The sequence below is a fragment of the Cicer arietinum genome, chromosome 8, assembly GCF_000331145.2.
Source record: "Cicer arietinum cultivar CDC Frontier isolate Library 1 chromosome 8, Cicar.CDCFrontier_v2.0, whole genome shotgun sequence".
NCBI classification, from domain to species: Eukaryota; Viridiplantae; Streptophyta; class Magnoliopsida; order Fabales; family Fabaceae; genus Cicer; species Cicer arietinum.
Window position 1 is genome coordinate 26010435 of NC_021167.2, and position 17907 is coordinate 26028341.

Below are 17907 nucleotides of genomic sequence, written 5' to 3' on the forward strand. Positions count from 1 at the left end.
GTAAATAATATCAAGAAAATATCTTATACGACATTTTAACAAATGAACAATTTGACTAATATTATGCAATTTCAAAAATCATTTTGAATATTCATCATATAGAAAACTAAATTGATACAACTTTATAATTTTAAAAAATAATTTAAATATTACTGATTTGTTTATCTACATGACAAACAAATCAAGTCTAATATAACCCTTCCTTTGAACCATAAGAAAAATTGATAAAAAGTTACGGTGGTTACATGATTCAAACGATATCTGAATTGTTTCCTTTGAGGGTCTCCATCATCAACACTATATAGTGACAATAGGATGTTTCTTCCCATGTTTTGTTTAAGGTATACATATAGAGACTTAAAAGCTGATATGGCAACCATTGAAGTAGTGCTTTGTCTTTTACTTAGTATAATATAAATATTTATAAGTAGATAATAGATTATTCAAATGCATTAACGATGAGTACTATTAGACAAATAGATAATTCATGACTTGATGTGGTAATGCTGGCCAGGAGCCTCACATGTTATGAGATTAGCCTTAACTACACAGTAAAGCTAGACAAACAATAACCTTTCATATGTATAAAGTCTTAAACACAGACCAATAACTAAAACTATCATCTCATAATAGAGAGGACCGTAGCATGGATCAATAGTTAGATGTTTTCTGATACACAAGATCCTCATATTTGAGGTGGCCCAATAACTGTTTATGAGCATTTTCATCTTTTGAAAATAAAAACACATCATCGATATATATGAGGATACTATTGAGAATGGGCTCAAAGATTCTAGTCATGGCCTTTTGAAATAGTGAGGGAGCTACCTTGAGCCCAAATGATAATATTGTCCATTGGTATTGGGCATTAGGAATGCAGAACACCGTTTTGTAACGGTCCTTAGGATCAACACCGAATTGCCAAAATCCTGACTTCATATCAAACTTGGAATAGATCTGAGCATCTTTGAGGAAGATGTTTAATGAGGAGGTTTTCAGAATGGGAAATTTATCATCTTTCAGAAAATGATTAAGAGGTTTATAATCAATTACTAACATATTTTTTCCTCTTATTTTTTCAGATCTCTTTTCAACATAAAATGCTTGGCCAACCCATTCATATTTTGTGGGTTCTATCAGATCTTGTTTGAGTAATTGGTTGCATTCTTCTCGGGATAAAGCTAAATCTGATGGACTCATTCCTGGATGAGTAGCTTTGGTTGGATTGATATCCTCATTGAGCTTGAAATGAAGTTGGACAAAAAAGTCTTTGTTTGTCCATAAAGGTTTTGGATGAGAGAATTTTTCATGACTGTCTGCACAAAGTTTGAGCAGTTTGAACTTATTTTCTTCATATTTAGCAGGAACTTCATAAATGGAATATAACTTTAATATTCCTGAATAAGGTTTAAATTTTTGTTTAAATTTGATTACTGTAGGGATAATTTGAAGCATATTTGCTGCTGAATAAACATCCATACCCACAACAATATCTTTATTTGGGAGGCTACTACCAATGACCTTTGTCCAAACAATGCCAAAGAAGAATCTGATTCCAATTTTCTCCTTTTTCATCACATATGTTCTGAAAGCTTTTCCATCTGCTGCTACAAAGTATGCAACATGTTTCACCCATGCTTTTGTAGAGAGGATGCTTGAGTTTATCATTGTTATTTCGGCACCAGTATCCATATAGGCTATAACTTTCTCGGGATGAGAAAACTTTAAGGCGAGGACTTGGATTTCAACACAAGGGAGATGAGGGGTAGGTAAAGTACTTTCTACTTCTTTGAATGAGTAAATAGAAAAACATCTCATCTCCTGATTCAGCAAACGATGCTTCATCTGAAGAAGAGTTATCTGAGGAAGAGTTTGGAAGAGCAAAAATTGTATCCTCATCGGCAAAACTTTGTTCATAATACAAGGATTCTAGATCTCCTTCTAGAGGTTGAAGAGAGTCAATCAACTTTACGACTTTGTTGGTTTTGTTAGGACATCTCTTAGAAAAATGTATTTTTTCTCCACAAACAAAATATCTTTGATTTTTCTTTTTTCCTCTGAATTGCTTCCTTTTAAAGAACTTCAAAGCTTTCCTTTTCCTTTCCTTCTTGAAAATTCTAGAAGGTTTAGTGTATCTTCTCCGATGATGTTTCTTTTCTATTGAACAACTGCATTTGTTATCTTTGCACTTGATTTTCAAGTAAGGCTTTTTGCATGCCTTGGTGAATTTGGATTTTTGTTTTATAATTTCTGAGAAATGTTGGTGCAATCTACATAGCTTTTCATGTGTCTCCAATGTTATTTGATGTATCTGGCCGAGACTCATGGCTTTAATATCTTTCTGAGCTGTTACTATCATCCTATGGATTTCTGGTTGGAGTTCTTGGGGTAGTGAGGAAATATATGTATTTTTTAGACTATGATCGTTAAATCCATTGAGGACATAATATCTCTGGGTCATTCTTTGATAATGTTTTTCAAGATCTTTGACTTTAAGAGAACAACATTTCATCTCAAATAATTCTTGTTTGCTTTTTCTATCAAATATCTCTATATCACCAATGAATTCATTGTGAAGAATTCCAAGGACAACAACAATATTTTCTAATCTGTGTAATTCGTCTTGTTTGAATATACCAAGATTATGATACCATTCCTTCAACGTACATGTCATTCTATAATAAAATTCTTCAATGATCTTATAAGTGTCTACACCTGTTTTCATCATCTGAGTGTCAAGCCAGACACCAAATTCAAGGAGTCTCTTTCTCCCGCGACTGGGTGGTATATCATCAAGCGTGAACCAATGTCCACTATTTATTTTTGTTTTTCTAGAGACTGGATTTTATTCAAATGATTCTTCATAAAGGGATCCTTCCTCTTTTACATTCACCGTAAAAAGTCTAGAAATGTTCATGTAATTCCTTTCAGATTCTGATTCTTGTTCTGATATTGATGAAAAGGATTCAGATCTTTCATCAACTGATATATCTTTGGAAGAATTATTTTTCTCAAAGGAAGAGGAATCTTCACTCTTTTTTCTTGAGAATTGTGCAAGAGAATTATTTCCTTGTGGGAATTCATGGTTTTCTGTTATTGTCATGGCTTGGAAACTTTTATCGGGAATTTCTTATTTTTGAAAATTTGGAGGAGGTGTTTCAGGAACATCTTGGGAGTCAGAGGATGATATACTTAAGCAAGCGGTTTTTTCTTTGGACCTGGAGGTTGAGGTTTTTGTAGTTCTGACAGATTTTTGTCTATAAGTTGAGGGTATGTATTTGGCATAATTTGGTGGTGATGAAGCATAGGTAGGGTACAGAGGAGATGGCTTTCCTGGTCGTGTGAAATAAGTAGGAAAATTAGGAGGGTTAAAGAAAATATCTTCAACAGGTTTAGGTTTTTCTTCTTTGGAAGCTCTCAAGAAATCATCAATCTCTTTCACTTGGCTTTGTAACTTTTTGATTTCTCTTTCTTTTCGGTCAAAATCTTGGCCAAAAGTTCTTTCTTCTAACATCCTTCTTAAGTCATGATCCAACTGAGAGACTTGAGCTTTTAAGGTTTTGTAGTGTTTTTGCATTTTTTGAGAGAGAACTTTGAGATTTTCATCTGTTTCGTCTATTTTTTCAGTAAGTTTATTCACCTTTCTGTTTAGTTTCTTGAGAGTGTCATTTGGAGCAACCATGTTTTCTCAGTGTCAATTTAGAACTTCCTCCGTTTGGGTTAGAGGTTTAAGTTTTCCATCAGGTTGGACTTCATTGGGTTGTATGAAAGGTTTGGATTATCTGTTTGTGATTGAGTCCCCTTTTCCTTCTAAAGCAGGAAATTATTGGTCATATTCTGATGTTGAAGCTGAGAACATAAAACAAGGGATTGGTTTGGTATTTTTTGGAGGATTTAAAGTTTTACAATAGTCTGAAGGTGACCAAGTAACAAGAGTAGGGTCATTAGGTGGCAAAAGCTTTTCTTTTTGAGGATTTTAAGTGTTTCTCTGTAGATAGGAAGAGGTTTCTTTTTATCATGGATTCCTACCTATGGACCGTTATCAAGATATGATTTTTTTACTTGGTGGAGGAGGTGGTCTGCACGTCCCTTTGCTTTTAAGGAGGATAATATCTCTGTCAATATCATTAAGGTGGGACTACTTTTTTTGTTGGTAGGTCTAAGCAAAATGTGATCCATTCTTTGTTTTTTGTGGACAATGAAATGAGTCAATTTCATATCTTTTTATGGAGTATCATCGATTGAAGTGTTAGGTTCACGTGTGAGAGGTTAAGTCTGATGTCGACTATGAATGTGGTAAATGTTGGATATATAAGAGTGATAATCCATTTACTACTACTGCCTTAAGGCTTTGAGTTGAGATGTGGTGTTAAAGTCTGCTGTGGATCATGAAGCATTTGATTCGTTGTTGCTCCCGCATCCCTAGACTCCCTAACAAGTGGTATCAGAGCTATGATTCGACTTGATGGTGGTGGGGGGGGACTGGATCCTAGTTTTGGATTCTTGTATCAAAAGTATTTCGGACGGTGTAGTCAATATGCGGTTTTCATTGGTAATAACGATAGTGCAAGTATATGATATGGGAGACTCACACTTGAGGAGGAGATTGTTGGATTGTGGGTTGAGACCTGGTGTCAAATTCTCTTGTGCATCCTGAAACATTTGACCCGTTGTTGCTCTCGCGTCCCTGAACTCCCCAACACGAAGAAGATATGGTTTCAGGTACGTAGCATTTCAAGAGTCCCAACTATTGTTCAATAGACACATATCTATTGCTAAATGTAGGTCCTATTTGTCTATATCTGATGTTCGTTGGACACCCCCAATTAGTGGTCATTATAAGCTTAATGTTGAAACAGTAGGTATAATAAAGGGGTATGTGGGGATATCAGTGTTGTAGTGACATATGTTGATGATGTAGTGGTTGTCGCTAGCTGTTTGGTTTATAATTAAGCGCTTATAGCATGAGTGCTTATCATATAAGTGTTTTTATATAAATTATTTCTATAATAAAAGATAAATTATTTTAATATAACCTGTTTTCATAAACTATCTTGAAGATAAAAATGGGTTAGAGGCATAATGTTAAAGTTAAACCAATAAAAATGAATGACGTGTACATGCATATGGGATCCACTTAAACACCACAATGAAGGATACTGAGTTGGAGATGCTCTTAAATCGCTAGAGATTTGCTCACACGGCATATATATGGAGGGACAAATTTGAGAGTTATGAAAATATGATTTGAGTTATTGAAAAAACTGAAAAGACACAAATTCATAAAGCTGAATACATACATATTTGTTTATGAGGCATGCATATAGAAGTTAAAAAGTTGATATGGCAACCATTGAACTAGTGCTTTGGCTTTTACATAGTATAATATTAATATATATATATAGATAATATTTGATTCAATACATTAATGATCATGAGTACTATTACAAAGATAGATACTTCATGACTTGATATCAAGATACATATAGTATATACACAATTCTAAATAGCAAGATATGTAAGTAAGATGGATGGGGAAAATCTCTATAATTCACTGTGATCCTACTCGGTTCAACAAGGAAAATCTCAGTAAGACACTCATCTTACCGGTTGCAATTATGAAGGTTGGAAAGACAATAATGATCTTCATTAAAATTTAAAATGAATGATGGTAATAAAAAAATAAACCTCCCAAAAAACAAGATTTAAAAACTATTGTTCATTGTGCAAGTCATCAAATCTAGTATACAAGTTTACAGAGTTTGAATCTAGAAACTGCAATCGAATCAAAATGTTTAATCAAAACTTACTATGTAAGAAGACATCCTGTCTCAACAATGAAGTGCTTCCTTCACCTTTTCTATAATGCTCTTCAAGAAGTGTAAATTGTTGCTTGTAACATATCACTGATCAAGCACACTGTGTAATAAGATAACACAGAATTACATACCGAAATCCCGCACATGCAATAGTTTTAAAAGACTCACTTTTTTTTAATGCCAAACAAACACAGACAATTATCTAAGAATTTGCTTTTATATTTCCATCCAGCCTTCATTTTATACCATAGTACCATCACATATAATAGCTCAAAAATAGAAGATTACACAAATTAAATACATATTCATGCTATTTAGAGCAAGCTCTGCCAAAGGAATATCTCCCTTGTGCAACTGAAAAATCAGTTTCATTGCAATGAATCAAAACATACCCTTCTTTTTAGAGGCCTTCTATTTATATCTCAACTAGACCCTTACAATAGTAACTCTCATTTAATATCTTCCTCTTTCTCATACTGTACACACTTAATATCCTCCTCTAGCGAATCCTGACAAAGCCTCCCCCAACTGCAATCTTGCATGTAAACTAAAAGATATCTTCCAACAGGCTTCATGTGCTGGTTGCTTCTGTCATTGGACCAAGAAGCATCCAGCATATTTGCAACAAATTTGGAAGAAAAAGGGATAGTTATTCAGGAATAATAAAAGACAGACACTATTGTTGTTACAAATATCACAGTGAAACTAGCAATGTTCAACTTCTAATCAAAACAAACATAATAGTGACCATCTCCACTAATCCTCTTTTATAACTATGAAAAGAAAATAAAAATTAGATGATCATATTCAAAAATTCAAATCACAAATTTAAACTAGAAAGCATCTCATCTAGTTTTACTTTTACATTAGACCTCTAACAACCATTTCTTGAAGAAGTTTTACTGCCTTATCATTCTTGTTGTTTTCAAACAAACAACGAACGATAATGTCGTAAGTTACAGCATTAGGAATGCAACCATTGTCTTCCATTTTTGATAACAAGGATAATGCTTCATCAAGTAAGCCCTTTTTACAAAGCCCTTTAATCATAACAGTATACATCTTAACATCAAAATGATATCCCTTAATCAGAAGATCTTCAAAAACCTTTTGTGCATCTTTAAGTCTTCCACTTTTGCGTAGTCCACTAACAAGTATTGTGTAAGTACACATATGTAGCTGAATTCCCCGGTGTTTGATTTTCGTCAATAATGCAATTGCCTTGTCAACATGATTGTTTTTGCACAAAGCATCTAATATGGGATTGTAAGTGAACATGTCAGCAGGTTGACCTCTATCATGCATCTCATCTAAAAGATCCCAAACATCAGAGATTCTCCCTGATTTGCAAAGTCCATCGATGAGGGAATTGTATGTTATAGTATTAGGCGCCACATTTTTTAAACGTATTTCTTTAAAAAGATCCATGGCTTCGTCCACCATTTTATTCTTACATAATCCATTAATCATAATATTGTAGCTATGCACATCAGGAGTCACTCCCTTTCGGACCATGGTGTCGAATACATATTTGGCCTTGTTTACACCACCAAGTAAGAAATAACCATGCATTAAAGAATTATAAGTAACAACATTGGGTTTCATATCTTCTTTTATCATCATAGCTAACACACTTTTAGCCTGTTTAACCTCTCCCGCCTTACAAAAACCATCGACCAATATATTAAAAGTATAAACATTTGGGTTGATGTTTTTCAACTTCATTTCATTTAACAAACTAATTGCTTCTATCAATCGACCCACAATGCAAAATCCATATATTAAAGTACTGTAAGTGACGACATTAGGAGAAATTTTCTTAAGAGACATTTCAGAATATAAATCATAGGCATCATTAATAAGCTTATCTTTGCATAGACTATCAATGATTGTGCTGTACATTACGACATCTGGCTTAACCGATAACCCTTCAATCTTTCTGAGCAATTGCATGGCAGCTCTTGTTTCACCTATTTTACATAATGCGTTGATCAAGGTCCCGTAACTAACCTGATCAAGGTGAAATCCCATAGCTATAACATCATCATGAAAGTGCAATGCTTTCATAACATTACCATTAAGACAAAGACCATTGATAAGTGTATTAATTGTTATGGTACCAGGCTGATAACCAAGTTTGAGAATTTTTCCCAATACAGAAAATGCAAAATTGAGTTGACCTAGTTGACAGAAACAATTAATCAAAATGGTCAAAGTAAAAATGTTAGGTTGAATTCCCTTGAATTCCATTTGTTGGAAAAGGGAAATAGCAATAGGGTAATGATTAATCTTAACAAGGGAAGTTAAAATTTGGTTAAATTCAAAGATGGGTTTGGTAGGGTTTAAATGGATGATGCGATTAAATGATGAAATAGCATCGTCAAGATTGTGAGTGAATGAAGGATTAGGGTTAGAGTGTAATAATCGAATTGGAAGAAAGAAAATGAGAGTAGGAACAGAGTGTGCATACCTTAACCTTAAAATTGACATTCTTCTTTTTGTTAATTGCAACCAACTAAACTCGTTATGTTCGATTCAACGGAATGAAAAAGGTTACGATAGAAAATAAACTATTAAGATACACTGGATTGTAGGTAGAGATGAGAATAGGTTATGGCATGACCTGGTATGACTTATTTAATAAACATGTTAGACTCAAGCTCCTATTTATTTAAATAGCTCAGGCTCATGCTTATAAAAAAATTTCCCTTGTACCCTCCTTATTATACCTACACCCCAAATTTAGAATGAAATGACTATTTTGCCCTCGTATAAATAATAAAACCTCACAAAATTACCAGGGCAGCAATGTTTTCCGTTTCCGAAGAAGTTTTTTTTATAAATTTCCGAAGAAGTTGAAAAACAAGTTTTCCGGTACAGAAGTTGTACTCCGGAAACCTTGTTGTAATGTTTGCCGGTACCAGAAATCTTGCATGAAGTTTTCCGGTACAGAAGTTGTACTCCGGAAACCTTGTTGTAATGTTTGCCGGTACCAGAAATCTTGCATGAAGTTTTCCGGTACAGAAGTTGTACTCCGGAAACCTTGTTGTAATGTTTGCCGGTACCAGAAATCTTGCATGAAGTTTTCCGGTACAGAAGTTGTACTCCGGAAACCTTGTTGTAATGTTTGCCGGTACCAGAAATCTTGCATGAAGTTTTCCGGTACAGAAGAGTGTTCCGAAAAACATTTTTTTTAAGTTATCCAGTATAAAAGAGTGTTCCGGAAAACTTGATTACCAACATTTCCGGTAGTTACCAGAGAACTTGAGCATCAAGTTTTCCGGAAGTTACGTATATTTTTTTATATTTAATTTAATTAATTATAATTTTATAAGTTATTGTGATTTATTTCTTTTAATATTTTAATTTTTCAGTGGGTGCACGAGGAAGAGACGGCAAAATCATACGAATTACACGGGACACTGAGACTTCTACATCGACTCCGATGAATCTCCCAGAGAGAATTCGAACAACAGCTTCAAGGAGAAGAAGACATATGATTATTGAAGACGACGATGAGGGACATCATGATCAGGGGGAGCCTTCTATAGTGCATGAGGAAGATGTGGTACATGAGCAGATGGATGTACATGAGCATATGGTGCACGAGCATGTGGATGTACATGAGCAGGAGGAGGCTGCACCTGCTCATGAGGGAGAGCATATGGAGGAGGAACATGATGCAGCTGAGGGACCTGGTGAGCTCACACGGTATCCTGGAGGACCTTATGATTTGTCTGTCCTTACACGATACCGTTATCATGTTTCAACTAGACTATGGTTTGGTGAGATATATTAAATTAATTATTACTTATAATGCATTAAAAATATTTAAATTAATTAATATTTGTTGTCTAAATTTAATTTTAATGTCATATATTTTTTTTGTATACAGGAGCAAACATTGCTGAAAATTGTTGCGCATGGGAAGAAAATGCAACAATTTACTCCGCCAGTACTTCCGGGACCCATAGAGAATTGGGTGAATTTGTCAGGTTTGAACCCATTACAACGGGGTAGTTTGAAGATGATCGACAACAACTTGATATCTGCGTTTGTTGAAAGATGGCATTCCGAGACATCGTCATTTCACATGCCATTTGGTGAAATGACGATTACTTTGGATGATGTTGCCAATCTTCTCGGATTGCCTATTAGGGGTGAGTTCTACAGTCCACCCGAAGTAGATAGAGTAACGACATGTAATCTTGTCGTCCATCTATTAGGAGTGACCACGGAAGAGATCTGGGAGGAAACCAAAAAGACTAGAGGTGCGCACTATAGACTGGATTGGTTGAAAGAGGTCTTCAGAATGCAGTGTGCAGCAGAGAGGTTTGACTGTGCTGCTAGGGCATATCTGTTGAATTTAGTCGGGAGTACTATTTTCGTTGATAAGAGTCATACTCTAGTTGATGGGAAGTACCATCCTTTATTCAGATATTTAGACGGTATAGATAAATATGCATGGGGTACTGCTGCACTAATGGTGCTTTATGACACCAAACTGCTAGGTGGATATATGACGCTGCTTCAGGTATCAATTATATTTTAGTATTAATTATTAATTATTTATTTAATTTATTTATGTTGTATTTAATTGCTAGCATTAATTTATTAATTTAACTTATTTATGTTATATTTCATTATTAGTATTAATTATTTAATATTTTTATTTGTAACAGTGCTGGATTTATGAATATTTTCTAAATATTTGTAATAGAGGTGATCAGGGTGCTGACGTGGAATGTTTTGCCCGAATGAATAGATGGTGCTATAAACAAGGCAATCATAAGGTCCACGAATACAGAAGTACTATTGATGCATTGACACCTGCAGATGTTATATGGAGATTATGGGAGAATCACAGCGGTGTCATTCCTTTTGATGATATCACGCTTTATACTGGTCACATCCGATTATGCAGCACTGTAGTGAAATATCTACCAGAGAGGTGTTTGAGACAATTTGGATATATCCAATATATTCCTTAACCGCCACTTCCAGATCCTGCTAGACTATTTGATGTAGATGTGGAATGGTTGGGATATGTGACGCCAGTGACAGAGCTATTTCACAAGCTTCGTCCAGCTACATATCCATCTGAGTGTGAAGATCGATATTTGGAGTGGTTCTATCAGGTGTCTCATCCACTGCTGGTGCGACCAAATGGTGTACCTCAGGTCCCACGTTATAGTGTACCGCCCACCAGTGCAGATGCTTCTAGTTAACAGCCGCCACCTATCCTACAGCAGATCGGTGATCTTATACAACAGGGGTTGAGTCAACATCAAGCTAGTTCAGATGATGAGTTGTATATTCACTTTTATAAAGCTTTGTATTTATCACGTAGTCACACTTTTGATGAACTATTGTTATGTCGGTTATTTTGTGAACACTTTTGATGAACTATTACTATGTCGGTTATTTTATGAACACTTTATGTTAGTTATTTTATTAATTATTGTTATGTCGGTTACTTTATTAATTATTGTTATGTTAGTTATTTTATTAATTATTGTCATGTCGGTTACTTTATTAATTATTGTTATGTTAGTTATTTTGATATGGTAGTTGGATTTTTTGAGTTAATATAATGTCTACTAATAGTAAGGTGCAGTAAATAGATGAGCACAATAGATTTATCCTGATTCCCCTTATAACCAAGAGTACGTTCAGTCCTCTTGCACACCACAAGAGATTGATCCACTAATTGTCAGAAAATGTACACCTCCCACCCTAGGATTCTTGCTACAAACTTCTAACAACACTTCTAAGATAACACACCACTATCTTAGATTAACCTATTTTTAAGAAAGTATTCCTTTCTTTTACAAGTGATACAATATGATTTGAATAAGAATAAGGAGAGGTATATTGATAAATAATCCAATAACAATTCAAGTACTTGAGAACCTTTCTGAATGATATGAAAATGAAATGCAAGTACTTTGTAAAAAATCAGAATTTTGTTCAAAGTTGTTCAAGGTATATATTCAAGGATTGTTATGCTTTGATCTGAAGTTATGGGGTATTTATATTCCATAAACATCTCTTCAGATTCGTGGCCATTGACCCAAGAGGTTTGATGCAATAAATACAAGATAATTAAATATTGTTATGTCAGTTACTTTATGAAATAAATACAAGATAAAATCAATTACTAAAATGCATGACAAAAAACTAAAATTAATTAATAACAATTGAAATGTCGGTTATATTAAAGTGATTTTGTATCAATTTTAAAACATTAAGGTTCATCTAAAGACATTGCATCTACGGGTTCCGTAGGTGGATTTTGGGTAACACGTGACAACCGGCCTAATAAATACCCCCAGTGTTGTAGACGGCCTGTGTATGATATTGCCCAAGAAGTTGCTTCATTGGTGCGATATTGCTTCCAACCTGGTGCAATGTCTGACATTGGAAATCCATTTTTCATCTTTAACTGCAAAAATTAAATAAATTAACAAAATATAAGACAAAAATTACCAGAATAAAATTTAAAAAAGTATAAGAAAATAATTACCGGAACCCAATGGTTTCCATTAACAAAACCAATACAACAAATGCGATCATTTTTTGTCGATTCGGAATGTGAACCCCTCATAGGAAAGAAAATCATTGAAAATGTCAGACCGAACGTGACAAGAATAATATTATATGTTGTCGCAATCACGTAACCCATATCAGGTATGGACAACCATTTATCCATTGGTTGAACACCTAAGCCGCATATCATCAACGAATCTCTTACTTCTTTAATGCGTCTTGTGAACAATCTATCATATGGAGTTACATGAGAAACAATCTCTTGATCAATCTCTTGCGGACCAAAGACCAACACTCTTCATCGAAACCAAGCAATAATGCAATAGCGCGAAAACCACACATGTTATTTTCTAACATTAACGTCAGTTTCCAGTGAGCTGACTCAACCCTATAATTTTTTTTTACAGATACATTAGAGAATATAATACAATTCAACAATATATAATAAAATTATATTAAATATCTGTTAGTCGTTGTGTTCCCCAAATGCATCACTTTATTTGTCCATGCTTCAACAAGTCTTTCCTTATGTGGAGTCAACCAAGTTTCTTTGACATAATCAACAAACACTTTAGTATCAACACATGATTGCTCAAACATATGCAAGCGCATCATATACTCTTTTTCATTACTACAATACATAATGTCTTTCCACATATTCAATATTGACTCTTGTCTATCCTTTAAGACATATTGCTTGCATTTTGCTCCAACATTTTTTTCGATATGAAATCGACAAAGTAAATTAACAGCATGTGGAAACACAATGTCAACTGCATTCATTAACGCAAGATCTCTGTCTGTCACAATTACTTGAGGGAATTTATTTTGTGTAACAAACAAAAATTTTTGTCTCTCTAATGCCCAACAAAAGTTTTCTTCCCGCTCACATTCCAAATAAGCAAATACTTTAATAAACAAATACTTTAAGGAATAGAGTGTGCATACCTTAACCTTAAAATTGACATTCTTCTCTTTGTTGATTCATATGTTTTGTTTTTTATGTGAGTATCTTCTTTTTTGTAAATTGACTGTAATTATAACAATCAATATTAAAAATGTTACGCAAGAAAATAAACTATTAAGAAATTCAGCTGAATTAAAAATATAGAAAATGAGAAAAGAAATAACATTAAATATATTTTTTATTTTTGTAATTGTAATTATTTTTAATTTTAATTCTTGTAAGTTTTTTTTGTTTGATTTACATTTATAAATACAGTTTCATTTTAATAGAGTTCTTTTGTCCACCTTATTTTACAAAATCTCTAACACCGTTTTGCGTTTTGAAATGTTTATTGAGAAATGGAGACTAGATTTTACACTAAAATAAGTTGTTTGAAAAATCAAATTTTGATTATTTGTTCACCATTTTGTAATTTTACCCCACTGTTTTTTTGTTGTCTTTCAATCCACCTTGTATTTCCTCCTTCCTCAACCTTTCCACTTCATCGTCACCATGCTTCCTTTTTTTTTACACCATCTCTAATCACAATTTCATATTCAACAACCCTACTATTCACCTTTGCTTTACCATTGTCACTCATTACTCTCCTCAAATCACACGAATGAAATTGGCTCCTTTTAACATTGATTTTCTTCTCATTGTTAGGGATAACTTTTTGATTGGAGAATTTAGAAGATCGTCTTAGTGACAAAACCTTGTCAATTCATCTGAGTGATTTCCTAATACCAACGGTGGGGAATCTAATACTATCGTCTTTATGAATTTAGATTTGGGGGTGATAGAATTGTTGTTGTTGTTATTTTAAATGAGGAGGATGAATTATATGTTACACATTCTCACAAACACTTGATGGAATCAAATATATATTAAAAGTGTTAAATTTTTTGTAACAAAAAATTCAACAGAATAACTATTTTAAAATAAAATTATATTTGCAGTAAACTAAACAAACAAATTTATGAAAACAAAATAAAAAAAATATTATAGTTATAAAGATCAATTTTTTTAATCAAATTTATCTCTCCGTGCTTATTTGCATAGACTAGAACGACATTAAATTAATAATATTAGAAATTAATTTGAAATTGAGTAAATAATATAAAAAAATATCTTATACGAGATTTAAACAAATGAACAAATTGATTAATATTATGCAATCTCAAAAATCATTTTGAATATTCATCATATAGAGGACTAAATTGATACAACTTTATAATTTAAAAAACTAATTTAAATATTACTGGTTTGTTTATCTACATGACAAACAAATCAAATCTAATACAACCCTTCCTTTGAACCATAAGAAAAATTGAAATGAAAATTATGGTGGTTACATGATTCAAAACGATATTTGAATTGTGACAATAGGATGTTTCTTCCCATGTTTTGTTTAAGGTATACATATAGAGGCTTAAAAGCTGATAAGGCAACCATTGAACTATTGAACTCGTGCTTTGTCTTTTACTTAGCATAATATAAATATTTATAAGTAGATAATAGATTATTCAAATGCATTAATGACGAGTACTATTATACAAATAGATAATGCATGACTTGATGTGGTAACGCTGGCCGGGAGCCTCACATATTGTGAGATTAGTCTTAACTGTACAGTCAAGCGAGACAAACAATAATCTCTCATATGTACAAAGTCTCAAGCACAGAAAAATAGCTAAAACTATCATCTCATAATAGAGAGGACCGTAGCATGGATCAATAGTAAGATGTTTTCTTATACACAAGATCCTCATTTCTGAGGCGAGTGTAGAGCATAATTGCATCTCTTATGGGGGATTTATGATATGAACATAATAATTAGAGTTTTCAAAAAGAAGAGAAAATTTAGAAGAACATATTTATACTTAAGCACACTGACGATTTTATTTCAATTGCTTCTGAGTTCATATGTTACAATACATCTTCTTTGATATCCAAAAAGTTACACAAAAGAACAAAATACAAACTATTCATGATCATACCATTATAAGCACTACTAAAATGCTTTAAAATAATGGAAGACATATCCACAACACATTTTGACTATTATGTCATATTATTAGCATTCTTTTACACAAGCAGACAAAAGTACAACTATTCATATAATAATTATACAAGACATATTCACGACTCTTTTGACAGTCTTTAAAGATAGGCTAGTGACTTGGAGACAAATTCTGATAAGAGATGTATTCTTCTGAAAAATAGCTAGGGGAGTAATGTGAGTCATACTGCCAGATGTCTTCAGCCATTTCTCTCAAAGTTTCTTCGTCAGGATTTTCTGAAGTATCAATATCCATTGAATTTTCTTCAAAATTCATTGTTGCAAATTGTTGTTCAATTTTCATTTGAGAGTTTTGTTCTAGTTGAGTAGTTTGATCAAAGTTTTCTCCAATTTCTTGTACTCTCACTATCTGCCATTGGAATTTTTTAAGAACTCTATGACCTACACATGAAAATTCTTGTGAACTAATCGGCTGCCACTGGGATGGAAGATTGTCGTATAAGCTTGGGTTTTTTTTTCTCGATTATGGAGATTAATAAAATTGACATAATTCATTAATTCTTTTATAACTTTTAGACTTGGAGGATAATCATCAATGTACCCCTCTTTTTAGAGCCCTTCTATTTATATCTCAACTAGAGCCTTCCTTACAGTACTAACTCTCACTTAATATCTTCCTCTTTCTCCCAGTGTACACAGTTAATATCCTCCTTCCACAATTCCTAACAATGCCTCCCCCAACCGCAATCTTGCACGTAAACTAAAAGATATCTTCCAAGAGGCTTCATGTGCTAGTTGCTTCTGTCATTGGACCAAGAAACTAGCAATGTTTAACTTTTAATTAAAACAAACATAACAGTGAACCAATTTCTCTAATCCTGTAGTATAACTATGAAACGAAAAAAAAAATTAGATGATCATATTCAAATTCAAATAACAAATTGTAACTAGAAAGCCTCTCATCTAGTTTTGCTTTTACATTAGACCCCTCACAACCATTTCTTGAAGAAGTTTTACTGCCTTATCATTCTGGTTGTTTTCAAACAAACAACGAATGATAATATCGTAAGTTACAACATTAGGAATGCAACCATTGTCTTCTATTTTTGATAGCAAGGATAATGCTTCAACAAGTAAGCCCTCTTTACAAAGCCCTTGAATCATAATAGTATAGATCCTAACATCCAAACGATAGCCTTTCATCAGAAGATCTTCATAAACCTTTTGTGCATCTTTAAGTCTTTCACTTTTGCATAGTCCATTAACAAGTATTGTGTATGTACACATATTTAGCTGAATTCCCCGGTCTTTGATTTTCGTCAATAATGCAATTGCCTTGTCAACATGATTGTTTTTGCACAAAACATCTAATATGGAATTGTAAGTGATAATGTCAGCAGGTTGACCTCTATCATGCATCTCATCTAAAAGATCCCAAACTTCAGAGATTCTCTCTGATTTGCAAAGTCCATCAATGAGGAAACTATATGTGATAGTGTTAGGCGCCATATTTTTGAAACGTATTTCTTTAAAAACATGCATGGCTTCGTCCACCATTTTATTCTTACATAATTCATTAATCAAAATATTGTAGCTACGAACATTAAGAGTCACCCCTTTTCGGATCATGATGTGAAATACATATTTGGCCTTGTTTACATCATCTAGTAAGAAATAACCATTCATTAAAGATTTATAAGTAACAACATCGAGTTTCATATCAAAAAATAGGACTTCTTTTTTTATATTCTAATTGAAATATAAATACTTCTAAGCAGCTTAACAAAAAGACTTCAAATTCAAGCAAAATTGAAGATAGGACCACAAAAATTCACAACAAAGATTGTGAATTAATGGGTTTGACATGGCTGCAATCGAAGAATCGAACGGCTTATATGCACACGGTTTCTGACGTTCTTCGCGCTTTATTGTAGAGCACCGATGGCTCTAAACCAGAATCATGCACTTTAAATAGTGATGGAATGCCTCTAGCTGTTGATTCATTTGAAATTTATTATCATTCTTCATCACTCAACCTTCAACCAACTATGTCTCTTTCTTTGTCATTATTAATTTGTTTGGTACTATGTATGCATCTCATAACTCAAATTAGAACAAAAATATATTGATCTCAAATATTAATATTGATCACAACAAAGAAGTCCTACAGCTAGGTTTGGCCACACAACATTTGAAAGAACAAAAATGACAGAATATTGAAAAGACTAAGATATCAAGATATATATATATATATATATAACAATTCTAAATACCAAGATATGTAAGTAAGATGGATGAGGAAAATTTCTATAATTCACTGTGATCCTACTCGGTTGAACAAGGAAAATCACAATAAGACATTGATCTTACCGGTTACAATTATGAAGGTTGGAAAGACAACAATAGTCTTCATTAAAATTTAACATGAATGATGGTAATAAGAAAATAAACCTCTTAAAGAACAAGATTTAAAAACTATTGTTCATTGTGCAAGTCACCAAATCTAGTATACAAGTTTACTGAGTTTGAATCTATAAACTGCAAACGAATCAAAATGTTTAATCAAAACT

General features: G+C 33.1%; 3 protein-coding genes across 6 annotated transcripts; all 3 read right to left on the reverse strand.

The window, feature by feature from the left end:
* Positions 1-6601: 6601 nt before the first annotated feature.
* LOC140919035 (uncharacterized) lies at positions 6602-8414 on the reverse strand. 4 transcript variants are annotated; one of them, XM_073364463.1, is made up of 2 exons: positions 8290-8414; positions 6602-7829 (listed from the first exon to the last, which is right to left on the reverse strand). In XM_073364463.1, the coding sequence occupies exon 2, from the start codon at positions 7770-7772 to the stop codon at positions 6681-6683; it is 1092 nt and encodes a 363-aa protein (XP_073220564.1). In that variant the 5' UTR covers positions 7773-7829; positions 8290-8414; the 3' UTR covers positions 6602-6680. The 4 variants fall into 4 exon arrangements, with proteins under 4 accessions (XP_073220564.1, XP_073220563.1, XP_073220565.1 ...); XM_073364462.1 differs by having other exon boundaries at positions 6602-7999; positions 8290-8413; XM_073364464.1 differs by having other exon boundaries at positions 6602-7789; positions 8290-8388.
* A 3652-nt stretch (positions 8415-12066) lies between these two features.
* LOC113788079 (uncharacterized) lies at positions 12067-15653 on the reverse strand. The gene is made up of 3 exons (XM_027337627.1): positions 15565-15653; positions 12346-12664; positions 12067-12264 (listed from the first exon to the last, which is right to left on the reverse strand). The coding sequence occupies exons 1-3, from the start codon at positions 15651-15653 to the stop codon at positions 12067-12069; spliced, it is 606 nt and encodes a 201-aa protein (XP_027193428.1).
* A 404-nt stretch (positions 15654-16057) lies between these two features.
* Positions 16058-17733, reverse strand: LOC140919036 (uncharacterized). Its single transcript, XM_073364466.1, has one exon. The coding sequence runs from the start codon at positions 17054-17056 to the stop codon at positions 16313-16315; it is 744 nt and encodes a 247-aa protein (XP_073220567.1). The 5' UTR covers positions 17057-17733; the 3' UTR covers positions 16058-16312.
* Between the last annotated feature and the right edge of the window lie 174 nt (positions 17734-17907).